Below are 19,275 nucleotides of genomic sequence, written 5' to 3' on the forward strand. Positions count from 1 at the left end.
AGCAATGTGAAATGTCTCATTGCAGTGGATTTGTCTCACTGGCAAATTGAGCTGGAGTGGGGAAGGGGCTGGCAAACACAGCCAGCCTCACAGCCCTTCTTACAGCCCTGAAGAGATGAACCACTTCACCACAGGTGAAAGTATTTTAGGATTAAATCCTATGGTGTTCTTTCAGATAAATTTGCTCTTCTTTTCCTAAATTAGAAAGGAAATTAATTTTCAAAGTTTTGAATGTTATCCATCCCAGATTTCAGGTGTAACTGCAGTTTTCTTCAGATCAAATATCTTTAATCAATGATTACTCTAATCTTGGTGCAATTTCCCCCCCTGAGCAGGGAGCTCACTGAGGAGCTCTTCAGTGAGAAGTAGGAAAAGCATCTCAGAGGAGTTTTTTGTGCATCATCTCTGTGAAAACCAGACTTCAGTCTCCTATGTTTAACAATATGCCTACACAAGTCATTCTTTTGCAGTGTCCCCTGCTCCTCAGGAGAATCTTGCAGCACCACAGCCCAGTTAACACATTTACAATTTCCTCCACATCAGATTTTCATCCTTACTGCACCTGCAGTGAGGATTCCTCATACTCACTTGCCACTTTCTCCGTAGCTGTCCAGGGACGAGGTTGCAGAAATGACACAGATCACCAGTGGGCAGCCTGCAGAAAGGCAGATGCAGTGGAAATATCAGGAATAAAAGTACATCTTCCAGTAAGCCCTGCTAGTTCTGCTAAATTTTGTATGAACAGAACAGCTCAGAGTAATTTTCAAATTAAGTCTAACTTGACATCCTCCTGCATCCTCCTGTTTAATCCAACACGTTTTAATCAACTGATGTCAGACAAACAAAATTACTTTTTAATAAAGTACTAGTTTAACTGTTAAACTGAGTCAGTGCTAATTTCCATGGCAATCACAGTTCTCTTTAGGCCTGGGTTTGCTTGATGGGCTTTCTGCCTCTGCTATCCAAGCAGTGATACCCTGTGAAGCAATATCAGCCTGATTTTAAGCACTTTCCCTTAAGTGAGTGCATTTTTGCTCAAGAATTCAGAACAACTTAGACAGGAGAGCAGAGCTTCTCACATGAATAGCAGGTGAGAGGACAGGAGTGGTGACATTTGGTTATCCAGAGCATCACACCCAGCAGCAAGAGACAGAAGCAAAGTCAGGCTGCCTCAGGTGCCCAGTCAAGGCTGATTTAACATAAATATGTCACAGGTCTGCCAGAGTTCTGTGCTTAGAGGAAACTCTGTTCCCAGATGGTTTTGACTGGTGCAGTGGGCTGTGCCCTGGGAGGTGGAGAAACATTCATGGGATAGCACAGGAACTACACAGGAACTACACAGGAATTACACAGGAACTACACAGGGGCAGTTCTGGTCCTGGTGATGCAGGAGTTACACAGGAATGACACAGGAATGACACAGGAATGACACGGGCAGTTCTGGTCCTGGTGACACAGGAGTTACACAGGAATTACACAGGAATGACACAGGAATGACACAGGAATGACACAGGAATGACATGGGCAGTTCTGGTCCTGGTGATGCAGGAGTTACACAGGAATGACACAGGAATGACAGAGGCAGTTCTGGTCCTGGTGATGCAGAAATGACACAAATTACACAGGAATGACACAGGAATGACATGGGCAGTTCTGGTCCTGGTGATGCAGGAGTGACACAGGAATGACACAGGAATGACACAGGAATGACACAGGGGCAGTTCTGGTCCTGGTGACACAGGAATTACACAAATGACACAAATAAATTACACAGATGCAGTTCTGTTCCTGGTGCCAGGAGCTGCTCTGGCCCCAGCTCTGCCAGGTCCTGTTGTGCCACCTCATTCCAGGCCAGGAGCTGGAGAGGCACAAGGGCTCTATTGCCAGCACTTCCAACTACACTAAAACCCATCCCTTCAAATATTAAATGATTGCCTGCTAATTCCTGTATGATTTAATAAAATGGGAAGGTTGGAGCTTTTATCATATTACAGAATTCAATAAACAGTTCCCAGACAGAGTATTAGACATGATATCTTAAAGTTTCAATTTTCTTTTTAATTCTTTTGTTTTTCTGCATGAGGGTTGACAAAATTCTCTGAGAGGCAATTTCTGCTTAATTTTACAATTATCATCCTCACAAATTGTGCAAAGTTTTCCAGTACTGGCAGAAATACTACTTTTGGAAGAAGTATTTTCATTCTTTAGTAATTGCAGCTTGTCCCCTCAGTCTGGGAGATCCCATGTTCACCAGAGGACTGTAGCCCTTAGACACAACTCCTAAGAAGATTGTTAAATGAATGAGGAAAGATGCACAAAATAAAAAGGGCATAATAAAAAAAGGACAAGTAGATAGCTCTTGAAATATTTATATATTCCACAGCATTACTATCACCCAGATCTGCATGGTGCCAAATAGGTATTAAATATTTCAATTATGACTGCAGCAGGTGTGTATTATTGATTTAATTGTTCTTCCTGTACCTCCAAATGAATTTGGAGGGGAGGAAAGACAATGCATATTTGAACATGTTTTGAAATTGTCTGTAATTGCATGGATATTCCTTTTCTGTTTTCCCACACCTATTCTTTGGCTCAGGGTCTGAGGCTCCCTCTCCTCCCAAATGTGGAGCTTTGTCAAGCACCACTGCAGCTCTGCTGGAAGGGTCAGCAACAAAACACTCCATTCTAGCTCCCCAAATATGCAGAGGGATTGTGCTTTCATTGTTGCATCTCGAGTGCCCTGGATTGCTGCCTGAGACATTCCCAGAACCACTGCTGCACTCCTAACAACCCTGCTGGGGTTCTTTTAGCCTGGGGGTTTCAAGGCACAAAGCAACAACCAGTGAAGTCTTGTGATACTTCTGTGCTGCTGTGCCCATTTCCCATGTATGACTTTGCAGAGCACAGACACAAGTCACTGGTGTGGGTTAGAACCAAAGAAAGAACACAGCAGTGCAGGGGGATTCCCTCCCACAGTCCTGCCATTGATTTGGTAATTGAGGGTCTGATCTGGCCTGGAGAGATTCTGGCATTCTCTGCAGTGGAATTGGCTCAAGGAATACACCTTCTGAACTCTGACTGCAGCCGGAAAAATTATGCATTTTTTCATCCAACAGACCCACTCTGAGTAAGGCAAACTGTGATCATAAGATGACAATTTCAAATATGCTTCTGAATATAATCTTGTCCTATACTGAGGAGACTTAAACTAAGCAGCTACTAAATGCTTACCCCATCCAATTCCATAATAATATAAGTGCTTGCTTTCTTCTGACCCAAATACTTTGATCACCATGCTGTAAAGATGAAATCCTTCCACCAGCATCCATGCAAAAGCACTCAGGAAGAAAAAATGAAGGAGAATGGCCAATATCTTGCAAGGCAGCTAAATTAAGAGTAAGACAGAATACATTAGTTCTTTGTAATACAGTCACATTAATTTTCTCTTTTTTTCTTTTTTTAAAATTTATATAGATATTTACAGGTTAAATGCTAAATCGCTGAAGTAAAACTGTCTTAAAAAGAAAGCAATAGACAATTTCATTTCTCTACTGCATTTTCAGATAGCTTCAGAGAAACAAATCCTCTCACCTTAAAAAAAAAAATTAAAAAACCCCTAACAACATTGCCAAATGTGAGTGTGACATCCCTTCTGTGGCGCGTACAGAATTCCCAGGGCTGCTTGCATCCAGCCCCTGGAATGGGAAGGTTTTTGCCTTCCTCAGCTGGACAAGCCCCAGGAAGGCTCCAGGCAGGGGGGCTGTGCTGGGGCAGCACCACCAGTAGGACCCAGTTTGCTGCCTCAGATGTTAATTGTAATTCCCTTTTTTGTGTGAGCTAATCTGTGCTGTGCTGGCATTTCACTCCTTATGCTGATGATTCGATTTGGGATTTTGCACTCCAATGACAATTAAACTTTGGGACTTGGTAGTGTAATGAAAATTGAGGCTTTCCTGTACAGACTCACTTGGACTAGTGCAAGGACATTCTAATGCAAATCCAATGTATTCAAAAGCGATAAATTTGGGGTTAATTCATGTAAGTGAGGTCTGTATGTGGTTTAGTATTTCATAAAGTTCAGTGACATATTATTAAACCAGATTAGCTTATTGACAAAAGCTGTAAGAGCCTTTCCAGTTAATTTTATCATAAGGCTATGAAATCCATTTTAATGCCTTTTGATTTCTACCAGAAGATTAGACCACAAAAATCTAAATGCAACATAAAGCTGACTTACAGGCTAGTTCCGTCAAATGGATAATTTCCAACTTTTGAGTAGCCAAACAATCTGGATCACAAAACAGCAGAAAAATAACACACAGTGAAGAAGCAGGAGGTTGGTCTGTATATAATTTTGTATAATGCTTAGTTTCAGTTTTGTACATAAAATCCACAGCAAAGTTGCTGCTCATTCTGGTGGGTTTTCTTTGCCTTAATTATTGCTTAGAAGTTACTCTTATATGCCAAAATTGCCTTCTATAAAAGCACTGAGAAGCTGAGCCTTTACACGCTAAACCCAGGCATGTCTCTCTTGCTGCACCATGTGAAACACTCTACTTTTAGCAGAACTCTCTTCAAAGGCAGATTTTGTTCCTGCTACTCCTAGAGTTGACAACTAGAGAGTCTGTGGGAAGGGAAAAAGCAGCCCAGCCAGCAGCAAGGTCTCCCATTATTGTTGATGAGAAAGTAAAGCAGGATTTCAGAAAGGCCTCCCAGAAAATATTTGTCAGGTTTTTTTACTGAGGACAGTCTCAAAACAGATAGGTAATTTTATAGATATATCACAAACAAAAGCTGCTCATTTCACCTCTCTGGAAGTTTCCAGCAATGCCAGGCAGGAGTTCTGAGTGAGAAAGAGATTTACACCCTGATCCAGAACAGAAGATAATAGAGACATTAGATTTTCTGGTTGTGCTGGAAAAAAATCCAGTGCTGGCTAACACTTTATACTTCCATTTTTATTTTCCTGTGTCTACATAATATTTCCATTTTCCCCACAAACATACTCAGATGTTTGGAAAGCTTTAGAAACCTAAAGAACTGTGGATAGTTAATTATTTTAATTGCATGCTGCAGTTTGGGCATCTGTTTTAAAAATGATGCTCTCCAGTCTACAGCAGAGGGAGTTACTAAGATTGCAAACCTCTCTGAAGAAACAAATCCATTGCTGAAAGTCCAAGGGAAGTCATCAGAGGCCATGAGGATAACAAAGGTCTCTTAGGGACTGGGCAGCAGAGGAAAAAATGCTGTGTACAAAGCTACTTTTTCTGGAAGAAAGACATCCTGGTTTTGGGAATAATTGCCTTCCTGGAATATGCCATGATCAGTTAAGACTGCCGTTCGAGCACTATTGATGGTAGGTGTCAATGAACAGCTTTTGAAAAATAAATAAATCAATTGGGTGCACTGGAAAGATTAAAGTCCTGATTGTGAAGATAGAGCTTTTTGTGAACAGCCGTTTAGCACTTCAATTAAAGCTGCAATTAAAGGTATTTAGGCTGCTGTCAGAGCAGGGCACAGAGCAGGTAAGGACAGGAGAGCAATAAAAGGATGAATCACAAACCCCAGGATTCCAATAGGACAAAGTATAAAAATAAAAGTCCAGCGAACAATATTTACATCACGATTGTCAACCTTAGCATCTTTACTGTTATCTCAAATTACCGAGGAGGGAGGGCTAAAAAAATCCCCAGATTCTGTGAAACATTTAATTTCACAAATACTGTAAAACAGCTCTGGCTTTCTTGTGCTACAGTCCCCATTTCACCAAAGGAGGTTTGGAATAGGTTTAAGGGAAAAGCTGCACCTATTAAACTGCAACTGGAGTCTGTGTGAGCTTGACTGGACAAGCAGGAGCTCTGAGTGTGAAAACAGGAATGTGGGGGGCACTGGGCCAGGTCCCTGGAGAAGCTGGGAGCACCAGTGATGTCTCACACTGCTCTCACAGGCTGGGGTGGTGCTGGCCTTGATGAGCTGGAAGAGGCTTTCACACAGGGCTCAGCTGAATTGTCTGAAAATTTGGGGTGGATGAAAAGGAAATACCTGTGAGAATATGACACGCCGTTGCTGAGTGAACCTTCAATTGTCCTCAAGCCTATGTCCTTCCAACAGGGTTTTAGCTCTCCACTTAAAGAGGATTATTTTCATGCCTGGTTTCTACTGTCTTCAGTTTCATCTGCTGCTGCTCTCCAGTGTCTCTATTTCATTTTCTTTCTAAGCCATCCCTTCTCATTTTCTCCCTCGCACATTGCATGACTCATTCAGGACCCACCCGAATGTTAAACAGCAAAAGAATATGAACTTAGTTTTCCAAAGTGCTTTTAGATCCTCAGATGATGACTGCCTGTGCAAACCTGACATTACACTTAGTTATAAACGTAACAGAAATTCAAGGGGTCCCCTTTGAGCTGAATACAAATTTTTGGTAGCTGTTGTACTGGCAAAATGAACAATGTGCAAACCTCATATTTACTTCTACTGATTAAAAACACCACAATGCCCCCAAGAATAGAAACCACTGGCTGCTTCTGAAAAATAATGTGGAGCAACAGCTGGTCACAAAAGTAGCCAAGTTTTTACCAGCACAAACACAGAGCACCCTGGAAGTTTATTGTAAAATCAGGTTTTGTTTCTGCTCTTCAGGTGGAACTTTCCATCAAAGACCTTACGTTACTTTAAATTGCATTTTGTAAATTAACAGCGGAAAGAAATTTGTTTAACTGGTATGTGATAGCATTAACTTGGCCTACTTGTCTTAACCTAACCCAGCTGTTTTAGATGCCAGTTTGAAGGGTTTAGATCCTGGCACTCTGCCCAAGGAATGCCCCCCTGCAGCAGGATGGCACTTTTTGGCTAAAGCACGTTAAAAATAGATCGCACATGGAAGAAACTTTCCCACATGTGTCAGGTGGCACCCATCCCATGGAGCTGCTCCCAAAAGAGCATCCCCTGCTGCACTCACAGTGGAGGGGCTGAGCTGGAAGCTGGTGAGCAGCAGCACCTGGGCCAGCAGCACGGCGCAGGACAGGTTGGCGTGGATGTGGTAGCGCTGGTTACGGATGGTGCTGACAGACCTGCAGGAAAGAAACACCTGAGCAAACCTGGGCAGGGTGTTTATTTCATAGTTTATCAGCAAGCATTTAAACTGGCTTTTGGGTCTGGTGGGGTCACCGTGGTGTCCTCTGAGCGCTCTTCCACCAGCGTGGGGAGGTACCTGACTGGTTCCTCTGGTACCCAGCAGAGTGAGCTGCGCACGAGCAAGGTGGTGACCAGTGACAGAATATCAATAAAGGGTTTGATGGAATATCAATAAAGGGTTTGTTCCTGAAGGGTGCTGTGCTGCCAAGGAGGTGACAGCCACTCCTCACAGCCAGCACATGGCACCTGGCCCCACTCAGCCCACACTCTGCCAGAGCTCTGGGTTTGTTTTGTTGGTATTTGCCTGTATGAAATAAGGGATTGTGAAAAGACATTGGTTCCAATTCTGATTTTTACAAATATAACTTCTGGGCACAGCAATGATAGCTCCATATACAGATGGGCCGTGCCTGTCTGGACTGTGGTTTCAACATCATTTGAACATATCTCTCCTGGCTTTTCAAAAACCAGCTGGAAATCTGATAAGAACAGGTTTTCCTGGAAGTTTGCTGACCTTGTGTTTCTGTTCTCATCCAGAAATAGGAAACAGAAAAAACAAAAACATTGATCTGAACATCTCAGGCCTTGCCTTTAGTCCTGTTCTCTTTGTAAAACAAACAGTCCTGGTGATAACAGGTTTTGTTCCAAAGCACCCTGCTTGCTGCACTGCTCCATGTGAAAGGAGCGAAGAGGGAGATGACAAGAAGCATCAAGATCCCAAAAAGTAACTCAAAGGATGCTGTGCCCGATGCCAATGCCTGGTTTGAAACGAGGAGCTCCACGTGTCACAGCCTGGGCAGTGTCACCAGGAGGGGAGCAGGGCTCACTGCCCTCCGGGGAGGGGGCTGCCACTGCCAGCACATGCACTAGCAAAGAACTCGCCAGATTCTTCTGCACTTATGTCACAGTCATCTAGCACCACTCTGCAAAACTGCACTTCAGCTGCTTAATGAGACCCTGCTCTCCAGTGAAAAGATAACCAAACCATTTTCAATTGGCAGTTTGAAGGATGCTGTATGTAGGTGGGGTGCTTAGCCCTGTGACAGTCAGCTGGCTACAAGACCTCTTCCAAGCCTTCTGTTTGCCTCCAGTTCCTTGAGGAGTTTTCAGCCCTGCTGCAGCAACACCTCCTCCTTTTGCTCCTTTTTCCTTTCTAAACACTCCAGTATCCAATTTTGCACTCAGACTAAAATGGAGCAGATCATTCCCCTTAGCCTAAACATGCCAACAGCACAATGCCAGATAGGCAGATGTTGGACTTATTTAGAGTGGATTTTGCCACACTTTATGCTCTTAATCCAAATATGACCAACACAGATCTCAGAACTTGGAAATAACACAGGGTCTGGAAAAAAACAAGCATTGCAATCAGTTTACTGAAATTCAGCAAGTCCTTTTCCCTAGAAACTGGCCTCTTAACAGGATGTCCAAAGTGCATGCTTAGGCACAGAAAACAAAAATCCAACTCTTAAGTGGGAACAATGTGGTTTAGTGTGTGAAAGGAGACAAGAATCCCACTCCTTGCTGTACTCCTAAAGTGCTGCACAGACTTGGACAAGTTGCTTCACTCTTAGTCAGGTTTTCTGGTTTTTATTTAGACACCAACCTTTATGAAACTTTTTTTTTCCAGAAATGTTTGTATCAAGCCCAGCTGAGCCTCAAACTCACTTGTCACAACTGGAATAGGAAGAGGAATTAAGGCCCTGAGTGCCCTGGGGCAGAAACCCCAGCACAGAGAGCCCTCACAGGGGGTTGTAACCATGAGCCATGGAGTGAATCCCACCCTGCCCACAGCGTCCTTCTTCCCACAAAACACAGCACAGCAGCCTGCTGGAGAACAGCAAGGCACCTGACCATACACGTGCCTTGTATGAGGTAATTGTGTACAAGCTGTGTGAAAAAAGTCAGGCAGGCAGTGCTGAGATTCCTTAGCAGGCATTCCTTCCTGAGCCCCGTGCCTCCCAGGCAGGACAGTGCAGAAGCACCAAGTGCTGTCTGGATGCTCCAGGAACCCAAAGATGCAGGGGCAGAGGGGGTCCTGCAGTCCCTGCTCACATTGCTCTGGAGTGCAGAGCAAGAGCCCCTACAAGCCTCTCTGCAAGATTCCTGAACTATAGCAAAGCACAGACAGTTTAAAAAAAAAAAACTAAAAATGTCTCACGAGATGGAAATAGCTTGCTATATATAAAGACCATCCAATTTCAGGAAATGGAAGTAATTTAGAAATAACCAACCGAGTGTTGCAAATACATGTACAAAATCTAATTAGGGGAGGTTGTAGAATTAATGGCCTTCGTTTTATCCCGAGTACCTGAAGGGATCCCACCCAGGGGCCTGGAACGCTCCGTTGCCTTTCTGCGTGCTATCTGTCCAGCAGGGGTGAAGTTAAAATTACTCACGAGAGCACGGCGAAGGTGACCAGCGTGATGGTCAGGCAGAAGATGGACAGAGCACAGCCGATGTAGGTGATGGAGGACAGGGCCACCTGGTGCTCTCTCGTCAGCTGCACACGGGAAAAGCCAAACAAGAGCAGTGAGCTGGTGTCCCCCCACCGCCCCACCGGGCGATGCTCCCGTCCCCGAGCGGCTCCAGGGATGCGAGCCGGCTCCAGAGGCATTCCCACAGCTGCAGCCCATGGCTCCGAGTCCCTTCCGTCCTTCCCGAACCTGCAGGGCCAGAACCGGCCGGGTCCTGGGCGGCCCCAGGGGCTGGAGCAGCCAGGCTGAACACACAGCTCAGCCCAGACAGCGTGCAGGAGAGATCTGCAGGGATGGAGAGATCCCTGGGCATCACACAGAGAGCTGTGATAGTGCAAATACACAGAGAGAGAGATGGGATTGTGTGAATACACAGAGAGAGATGGGATTGTGCAAATACACACAGAGAGAGATGGGATTGTGTGAATACACAGAGAGAGATGGGATTGTGTAAATACAGAGAGAGATGGGATTGTGTAAATACACACAGAAAGCTGTGATAGTGCAAATACACACAGAGAGAGATAGGATTGTGTAAATACACAGAGAGATGGGATTGTGTAAATACACACAGAGAGCTGTGATAGTGCAAATACACACAGAGAGAGATGGGATTGTGTAAATACAGAGAGAGATGGGATTGTGTAAATACACACAGAGAGAGCTGTGATAGTGCAAATACACACAGAGAGAGATAGGATTGTGTAAATACACAGAGAGATGGGATTGTGTAAATACACACAGAGAGCTGTGATAGTGCAAATACACACAGAGAGAGATGGGATTGTGTAAATACACAGAGAGAGATGGGATTGTGTAAATACACAGAGAGAGCTGTGATAGTGCAAACACACACAGAGAGAGATGGGATTGTGTAAATACACAGAGAGAGATGGGATTGTGTAAATACACACAGAGAGCTGTGATAGTGCAAATACACACAGAGAGAGATAGGATTGTGTAAATACACAGAGAGATGGGATTGTGTAAATACACACAGAGAGCTGTGATAGTGCAAATACACACAGAGAGAGATGGGATTGTGTAAATACACAGAGAGAGATGGGATTGTGTAAATACACACAGAGAGCTGTGATAGTGCAAATACACACAGAGAGAGATGGGATTGTGTAAATACACAGAGAGAGATGGGATTGTGTAAATACACACAGAGAGCTGTGATAGTGCAAATACACACAGAGAGAGATGGGATTGTGTAAATACACAGAGAGAGATGGGATTGTGTAAATACACAGAGAGAGATGGGATTGTGTAAATACACACAGAGAGCTGTGATAGTGCAAATACACACAGAGAGAGATGGGATTGTGTAAATACACAGAGAGATGGGATTGTGTAAATACACACAGAGAGCTGTGATAGTGCAAATACACACAGAGAGAGATGGGATTGTGTAAATACACACAGAGAGAGATGGGATTGTGTAAATACACAGAGAGATGGGATTGTGTACACAGAGAGAGATGGGATTGTGTAAATACAGAGAGAGATGGGATTGTGTAAATACACAGGGAGAGGTGGGATTGTGTAAATAGACACAGAGAGCTGTGATAGTGCAAACACACACAGAGAGAGATGGGATTGTGTGAATACACACTCTTACACACACAAACACACACACAGCTCAGCCCAGGCAGCATGCAGGAGAGATTTGCAGGGATGGAGAGATTCCTGTTCAAACAGAGAGAGGGATGGGATTGTGCGAATACACAGAGAGAGGGATGGGATTGTGGAAATACACACACAGAGCTGTTTGTACAAACACACACCCTGTGCCCCACAGCAGGCAATCCCAGAGATCCCCTCAGTCCCTCAGTCCCTCACTCCCTCAGTCCATCTGTCCCTCAGTCCCTCAGTCCATCTGTCCCTCAGTCCATCAGTCCATCTGTCCCTCAGTCCCAGTCATTCCAAGCCCCCTGCTCTGCTCAGCTCGTGCTTCAGTGCCTGCTGCATGGCTGGGCTGGCATCTCCAGAATGGAAAACCCCAGCAAGGACCCAGCGTGAGGAGCAGGAGGGCAAACCTCCTGTCCCAGCCTCTGGTTTTATCTAGAGCATCTTCTGCAGAAATAATTCCATTTTTATGAACATTTAACCTGTAACTCCGTGGTGCTCTCACCAGGATCTGTGTTAAACCTGGACAGAGTCGATGCAAGAGGGACAGTGTGGTTTGGCCATTCATCTTAAATTAATCAGAGTGTGTTTTAATTTTCCATGCAAGTTCTCATAAAAAAAAGACAAAAAAGGCACACCCAACAAAGGGAGCCAGGCAGTATTAATATGAAATAAGTAGAAGAGAGCTAGGCAGGAAAAACTTTCTCATCCTAGAAGAATTTTCAAACATTTTTCCTGACTTGATTTTGGATAGACTTGACATTTTCATAAACCGAAGGAAAAAAAAAATTAGTCAATCAAATGTTTTAATTTGATGCTTGAAATACTGTGTTTCTACTTCAATCTCGATTCACTATTAATTAAATTCAAACCTGATAATACACACAAAACATTTATCTATTATTAAAAAATACTAAAAGGAATATCTTTTCCAAAACTTTTTTACAGCAATATTTCCAATAAAATCTGGTCCTTTCACATATGTTTGGGATTTTCTATTATTTTCCACACACAATAAAATTTCCCACCCAAATGAAGTATTTCATTAGAGATTATCAAACTGAAGCAGCTCTACCAATAAACTCCCCATTAAAATTCCTTCTAAAGGAGAGAAATGATGTGCCATGTGTTTAAGGGAAAACATAAATACAGCCCAAGAGCTGTGTTGTGTAGGTAGGTTTTTGCTGTCAGAGATCTGCCAGCTGCAGCACTCACTCACTCACTCACTCACTCACTCCTCACTCACTCACTCCTCACTCACTCACTCCTCACTCACTCACTCACTCACTCACTCCTCACTCACTCACTCACTCCTCACTCACTCACTCACTCCTCACTCACTCACTCCTCACTCACTCACTCCTCACTCACTCCTCACTCACTCACTCACTCACTCACTCACTCACTCCTCACTCACTCCTCACTCACTCACTCCTCACTCACTCCTCACTCACTCACTCACTCCTCACTCACTCACTCACTCCTCACTCACTCCTCACTCACTCACTCACTCACTCCTCACTCACTCACTCCTCACTCACTCCTCACTCACTCACTCCTCACTCACTCACTCACTCCTCACTCACTCCTCACTCCTCACTCCTCACTCACTCACTCACTCCTCACTCACTCACTCCTCACTCACTCACTCACTCACTCACTCACTCCTCACTCACTCACTCCTCACTCACTCCTCACTCACTCCTCACTCACTCACTCACTCACTCCTCACTCACTCACTCCTCACTCACTCCTCACTCACTCACTCACTCCTCACTCACTCACTCCTCACTCCTCACTCACTCCTCACTCACTCACTCACTCCTCACTCACTCACTCACTCCTCACTCCTCACTCACTCCTCACTCACTCACTCACTCACGTGTGCTAGGGTTACAGCAGGGCTTGTGCCTGGCTCAGCAATCCGAGCCACTCGGGGATGCAGCAGCTCTGAAACACAACTGTTGCTATGGTGCTGCTGTTCCTAGGAAATATGATGCAGCTCTTGAGTATTTTTTCTTTTTCAGCTGAAGACACATTTCTTTTCCCTGACTGGACAGCATCAGTTACAGGAACAAAAGAGTCCCGTGTACCAGAACAGATTAAAAGCTCCAGATAATTCCTGCAGAAGAGATCCTATCGTCCCTCATCCCGAGGAAGCCATGTACAGGCATTCTTCACAGAATATTCCTGGAACAGGAATAATCTGTGTGCTAAATGGAGCAGTTTAGAAGTGATTTCCTCATCAGGTATATTCATGTCCAAAATGCATGGACCTTATCTCCTGATTTCTCCAGCAGACACCCTTTACCCTGGTACAGGTGGCTCACAACTCCACAGAAGGAGGAGGGGAGCAGAGGAAGTTTTCAGATTTAAAGTCACTCTGAAATCACTATTTCTCAGCACTTCAAGGCTTTCTTTCACTCCTTTCACTCCCAGAGTCCTTCAGCCAGAAAATGTTCCCTAGAGAGTTTCCCTGCTAGGAGAAAATTCAGATTTACAGTGGTCTACCGTGGTGTTTGCACTGGCAGAGATCTCAGAGGGGTGGAGGTGCCTTACAATCACAGACAGTGGGCAAAAATCACCGAATCACAGACTGGCCTGGGTGGGAAGGGTTAAATCCCGTCCCATTCCCACCCCATCCATGGCAGGGACACGTCCCACTGTCCCAGGTGCTCCCAGCCCCAGTGTCCAGCCTGGCCTTGGGCACTGCAGGGATCCAGGGGCAGCCCCAGCTGCTCTGGGCACCTGTGCCAGCCCTGCCAGGGAACAATTCCTGCCCAAAGTCTGCTCTAAACCTTCCCTCCTTCGTTTGAAGCCATTCCCCCTTTTCCTGTCACTACATGCTCTGCATCTTGCAGGCTCCCTCCAGGTACTGCAAGGCCACAATTAACTCAGCCTGGAGTCTTCTCTTTTCCAGGCTGACCAAACCCAATTCTTTCCATGTGGCAAAGGGGTTCCACCCCCCATAAAATCAAACTGTTTGGGTTTTTTTCCCCATAGTAATCCAAAAGAAGATGATGATCACACAGATACTTTTTCTCACTAATTTCTTTGATGACATGTTTCTAAGAAAGTCTCTCTCTGGGTTTTAGTTCAGTCTTTCTCCAGAAACCCCTGCAGAGCAAGACAAAATGTGAACCAAGTTCTCTCAAGCGAGCCTCTATTACTTACAAATGAAAAAGGGAAAAAAAAATCTCTTCTACAAAAAAACTGTATAAGATTCACTGAAACCTGAAATAACTTACATAGGACCCTGCACCTGTGAGCTGGAAATTGCTCCTGCTCTGGTGAGCACAACTGAAATCTGATGAGGCTTTAAGGATGATGCTCCTTAATCAATACTCACACCAGTCTGGTGAGAGCTTTTCCAAAAGCAGCCCCACTGCAGCTCACCTTCTCCTCCTGCCTCGAGGGAGGACAGAGCTGTGGGCAGCTTTGCTCTGTTTTTTAATTGTAATTACGGACCCAGTGAAGCTGCAGTGGCTGTTCTCAAAGGGAGCAGCTGGGCTGGAGGGGGCAGGATGGGAATGCCAGGGGAAAGAACACAGCACAAAAATAAAAAGGCTTGGAATGATTTCCAGGGAGTGCAGCCTCATTTCAGGGCTGTGCTGAAGGAGGGAAAGAACCTGGATTCAGTTCTCTACAAACCTCTCCACCCAGCTGTCACAGAACATCTGGATGGGGTGTGCTCTCATTTTAAGGGGTAACAAGGAGCAATTTGTTAGAAGCACCTGGGTTGTCAAAGTATTGGGCCTCATTAATTAAGAAACAGTTCCAATAAATTCCAATGCTCTGATAAGGGCTGATTTTACCTTACCTCAGTTTGTCTTTTTAGAAAAAAAGCTTACAGACTTCCTGCATGATGTGGAATATAAAACAGTAATTTGGGATGTTCTTGTAGTCAGCACAAAACACTAATCAAGCTGTAATGCTATTATTAAAGAAAATAGCATTTAAAAGTACCACACAAAACATTGAGCAGTCTGTGAAGTAGTCCCATGAGCCTGATTCTCACACTTGTCCCAATCTACATTAAATTATTATTTTCTTCTAAGATGTTTTGCTTCCTTGGGTTCCTATGGTCATTCTTTTACTCTGAAAAGCCAGGAAACGAGCTCGTCCAGTGGTGAGTGCCAGCAGCCACCAACACTCAGAGACAGATGTTCCTTAGTTCCAGCTATGACAAGGCAAAATCAAAAATTCCAGCCTCCTGCAGACTCCCAGCCTTTCAGCTGAGGCTGTAACACCCCTCAGCTTGAGTGCTGCTAAAAGGCTGCACAGAGAGCTGGGGACTCAGCAGAGCCATCCATCCCTGGTACAATCCAGAGCAGGATGTGTTTGCAGGGCCTTATCACTGGACACGTTTCATGGAACCACAGGAAACCCATGCTGGAAATCCATGACAATTGCATTTTGCCCTAAGTCCAGGCACAAGGGTGAATTGGATTTCCATGTCCCTTTGGGCCAGCTTCCCACCTCCCAGGCACATTCCCACCACTGAGCTCCTGCAGTGACTGATAGTTTTTGGTTATTGGTCTGCCCTGGAATCCACCCTGGAACCCCTCTGCAGCCTGAGCATCCTCTAGGGAGACATTTCCCAGGGGCAGGGAGGGGCAGGGAGGTAGGGGGAGCTATTAAGGCTCAGCCAAATCTACTGAAGTTGTACTTTTAAAATGTCATGTGAATCCAGTTTAGAAAAGGATGAAAAATTAACTTTGGCAGCCTGAGTGTCTCAGAGACATTACAACGCTGGCCTTGGCTGATGAAGCTAATGGTTTTAACTGCCTCCAGAAAGGCTGCTGAAATTCAATTTCAGTCCAGAGAGGCCTTTATTTGTATATTAAATAATAATAACAAACAAATCTGTTTTCCTTCAGCTTGCCAAGCACTTTGTTAGGTACGTAACATTCCAGTTTTTTAAAACTAACATCTGTGATGAGTTGAGGAGGCTCAATTTACTTCTTGAGACCACAGGACGGATTTTGGTGGGGCCATGTTCAGTGGCACTGTACAATCACCACCCACAGAAAAACCTAATTTGATGCACAAACTTCTTTTCTCAAGCCACAATGCACCAGGTACTGTGAATTTAAAGAAAAATGGCCTTTGAGAGCCACGCTTCACAATGCAATCATCTTTATCAGCCATTTCCAGCAGAATTGTTTTTGAATTCCCCTTCTCTATGAACTCCACAGCTCCTAGCAATCTACAATAAAATGCTGCAAAGGGGGCTTTTTCAGGATTAAAGGCACAATTTCCTCCAGGCTGCCCAGCCTGGTGTTGCTTATTTAAAACTTTTCACTGTGACACAAAAAATACAGAATTTTCCAAATATCTCTGCCAAGATATTAATTAGTATTTTTAAATGCCCACATCATTTTTTAAAGCAATTCTGGGCACCGTGTCATCAAACAGTAGGAATTCTGCTCATTACAAATCTCTTAGTTCTTAGTTCAAATGAAGCTTGAAGGAAGCATGGCAGGGAGGAAGGACTCAAGTTGTGAAGTGGAATAATTAGAATAAAGTTTGGGGAGCAGAAAAGATGGTATTTTCAAGTTCTTCTTAAATCTGCTAGTGAAGCACAGAGCAGGGTGCTTTTTCTGCCTTCCTTTCAAGCCTAAGGCTGGCAGCATCTCAGGAAATGTTAAATGCTGCGCTCACAGAACATCATCCCCCCGAGACCCAAGGAGCTGCTTCTGCCCATCACCCAGGGCTGGTGCATCTGCTCTTGTCCCTGTGTGCCAGCAGGAGCAGGTGCAGCCTGGTCCCCAGTTTGCAGCCAAAACCCAGCCCAGTGGAGAGCACCCCGAGCAGGAGCGCAGCCAGCAGGGCCCAGCAGGTCTGAGACACAGAAATGCAGAAAAGTCCCTTGCCAGACTCTGAGAGATTTCAGAGCAGTGGAGGATTATAAAACACCCAGCTCCCAGTAAAACTCAATAAAAATGAGTGTCCAGCACTGTTTTCCCAGGCTTGGGCTTTGGTTCCAAAGACCCGTTTGGGTTCAGGGCTTGTGCCGCAGCCCTGGCAGCCCTGAGCCTGCCCGAGCCCAGCCTTTGGGGAGAAGAAAGGCACAGAAAGGCACAGAAAGGCACAGAAAGGCACTGCAGGACACCGAGCAAACCCAGAGTCCAGTGACTGCACTGAAGGGGAAAGGGGATGGACAAGGCGCCCTGCTCATCCCAGTTTTACACTGCATGGGGAAACCCTTTAGTCAGCAAGAAGAACTGCCTGCCAATGGTTGAGTGCTTTCATTTCCACCCCTGAAAGGAAGTCTATGTTCTTTTGTTGAGTATTCTGATTAAAATAGACTACTCTATCATGCTTCTCAAACAAAGGAGCTCTTCTGACAATTATAGCACTCCTCTTAAATATTTGTGCTTTTCCAAAATAAGGTCATTTTTTCCTCTCCTCTGCTGACTGAAATTCAGTAACTGCCAAACAATTCTCTAAGGAATTTCAGGGGTTTAGTATCCTGCAGCACAAGTCCAACTTTTTCCATGTAATTCTGTGGGATTAGGGACAATCAGAAATTCTCTATTTCCTCCCATCAATATGAACAGGGCTGTACTGGCATAGGAGTGGAATAGCAAAGGAATGAACAATGGGTCTGAGTTAAAAATCAACAGCAGTGCTCGATTTTCAGGAAAGATGAGCACGGGTATATAAGGACAAAAGAAATATGCTGCACAATCCCAGTGTGGAACATCAGGGAGATGTGCTCCTCCACAGGGACAACAATCACTGCAATAAAACCGAGGGGAAGTGGAGACAGTGACAAAGAGCAAAGAAAGTTGACAGAGCAATGCTAGAATGAACACCCAGGCTGATTTATCTCTGTTCATCTGGTGGCTGAGGGCTGTCTGAACTGTCTGTAGAGATGTTTTCAGCCACACAAACTGTCTGTGGTAATAAACAAGGACCAAAAAATCGCAATGCCTACCCAGTTTTTAAATATGCAACACAAAAGAAAAATTACTGGACTAAGGCATTATTCTTTTCATGTTCCCAGCAATGAAAAACATGCTGAGAAAAGTAATTATATAAAAATTACAAAACAGCAGAAATCTGAGAGTGCCACATTATTTCCATTTCATTGTCCTGTTAGAGTATGGAGCTGGCTGCAAATTTTAAGCAAAAAGCTTATGATTTCACACTGCTATTTTATTGCACCCAAAGTGCAGTATTTGATTAATAAGTGCAATATTAGATTTAGGAAACAATGCTCCAAACTGATAAATTACACACCTTTCCCCCATATTTTAAAGTGTTTTGCAATATTAGGACTTTTTCAAACCAGCCTTTATAAGCACAAATTGATGCACCTTTTTCTCAGTCAGTTGTATATGATCAAAACTCAGCTATAACAGTGAAAAATAAAATAGAATAAAAACACATATATTGTTTCAAGAAAAGAAATTTGGGATTACTTTCTTTTTTGTAAATAGAAGCTCACAGATAAATACCCAAACCTTTTCAAAATCCCGGGCTCCCTAGAAATGCTATAGGTTGTTTCTACAGGTCCATCATCAAGGTCAGATGGTTTTAAATATTTCCCTGTATAAATGCTTGCCTGCTTTCAAGCCCATTGGTGAGCTGCTTGAACTCTATTGATTGATGGTCTCTTCTGAATTGTGAACAGGCTATGAATGGGATAAAAAACAAAGTAATTTCTAGATTTAGAAATGCCAAAAAAGTGTTCAAAACCCCCAAAAATTTCTACCACAGGCTGTCTAACACTATTGCTTAGCTGGAAATGTCCATCCACATCAGAACTTTATAGGAGCCATTTTTGTACTCTCACAGTGGGAAAAGACAGCAAGAGGAAAGACAGAAAAGAATAGAAGAGAATGGTCTAGGAGACATAAATATTTCAGCTGTGCCCTGCACTGGTGTCTTGGGCAAGGGGGACCCAAACTTCCAACTCGTTTTTTTTTGTGGGAGAAAATGATTCCTCTATAAAAGGGTTTTTGAACCCTGGGTCCCCAGGTGTCCACCATCCTTTTGCTGAAATGACATTTACATG

The 19,275-nt window shown here is 44.2% G+C and overlaps 1 protein-coding gene across 2 annotated transcripts in view; it reads right to left on the minus strand.

The window, feature by feature from the left end:
* Positions 1-19,275, minus strand: part of ADGRD1 (adhesion G protein-coupled receptor D1) — a 118,800-nt gene that overhangs the window by 27,666 nt on the left and 71,859 nt on the right. For both annotated transcript variants that reach the window (XM_062504462.1, XM_062504461.1), the window contains 4 exons: positions 9,540-9,643; positions 6,965-7,076; positions 3,235-3,388; positions 589-655 (listed from right to left, as the gene is read on the minus strand). In XM_062504462.1, the coding sequence (XP_062360446.1) occupies positions 589-655; positions 3,235-3,388; positions 6,965-7,076; positions 9,540-9,643 (437 nt within the window). The remainder of the gene's footprint in view (positions 1-588; positions 656-3,234; positions 3,389-6,964; positions 7,077-9,539; positions 9,644-19,275) is intronic.

Source organism: Cinclus cinclus, chromosome 17, assembly GCF_963662255.1.
Source record: "Cinclus cinclus chromosome 17, bCinCin1.1, whole genome shotgun sequence".
Classification (NCBI taxonomy): Eukaryota; Metazoa; Chordata; class Aves; order Passeriformes; family Cinclidae; genus Cinclus; species Cinclus cinclus.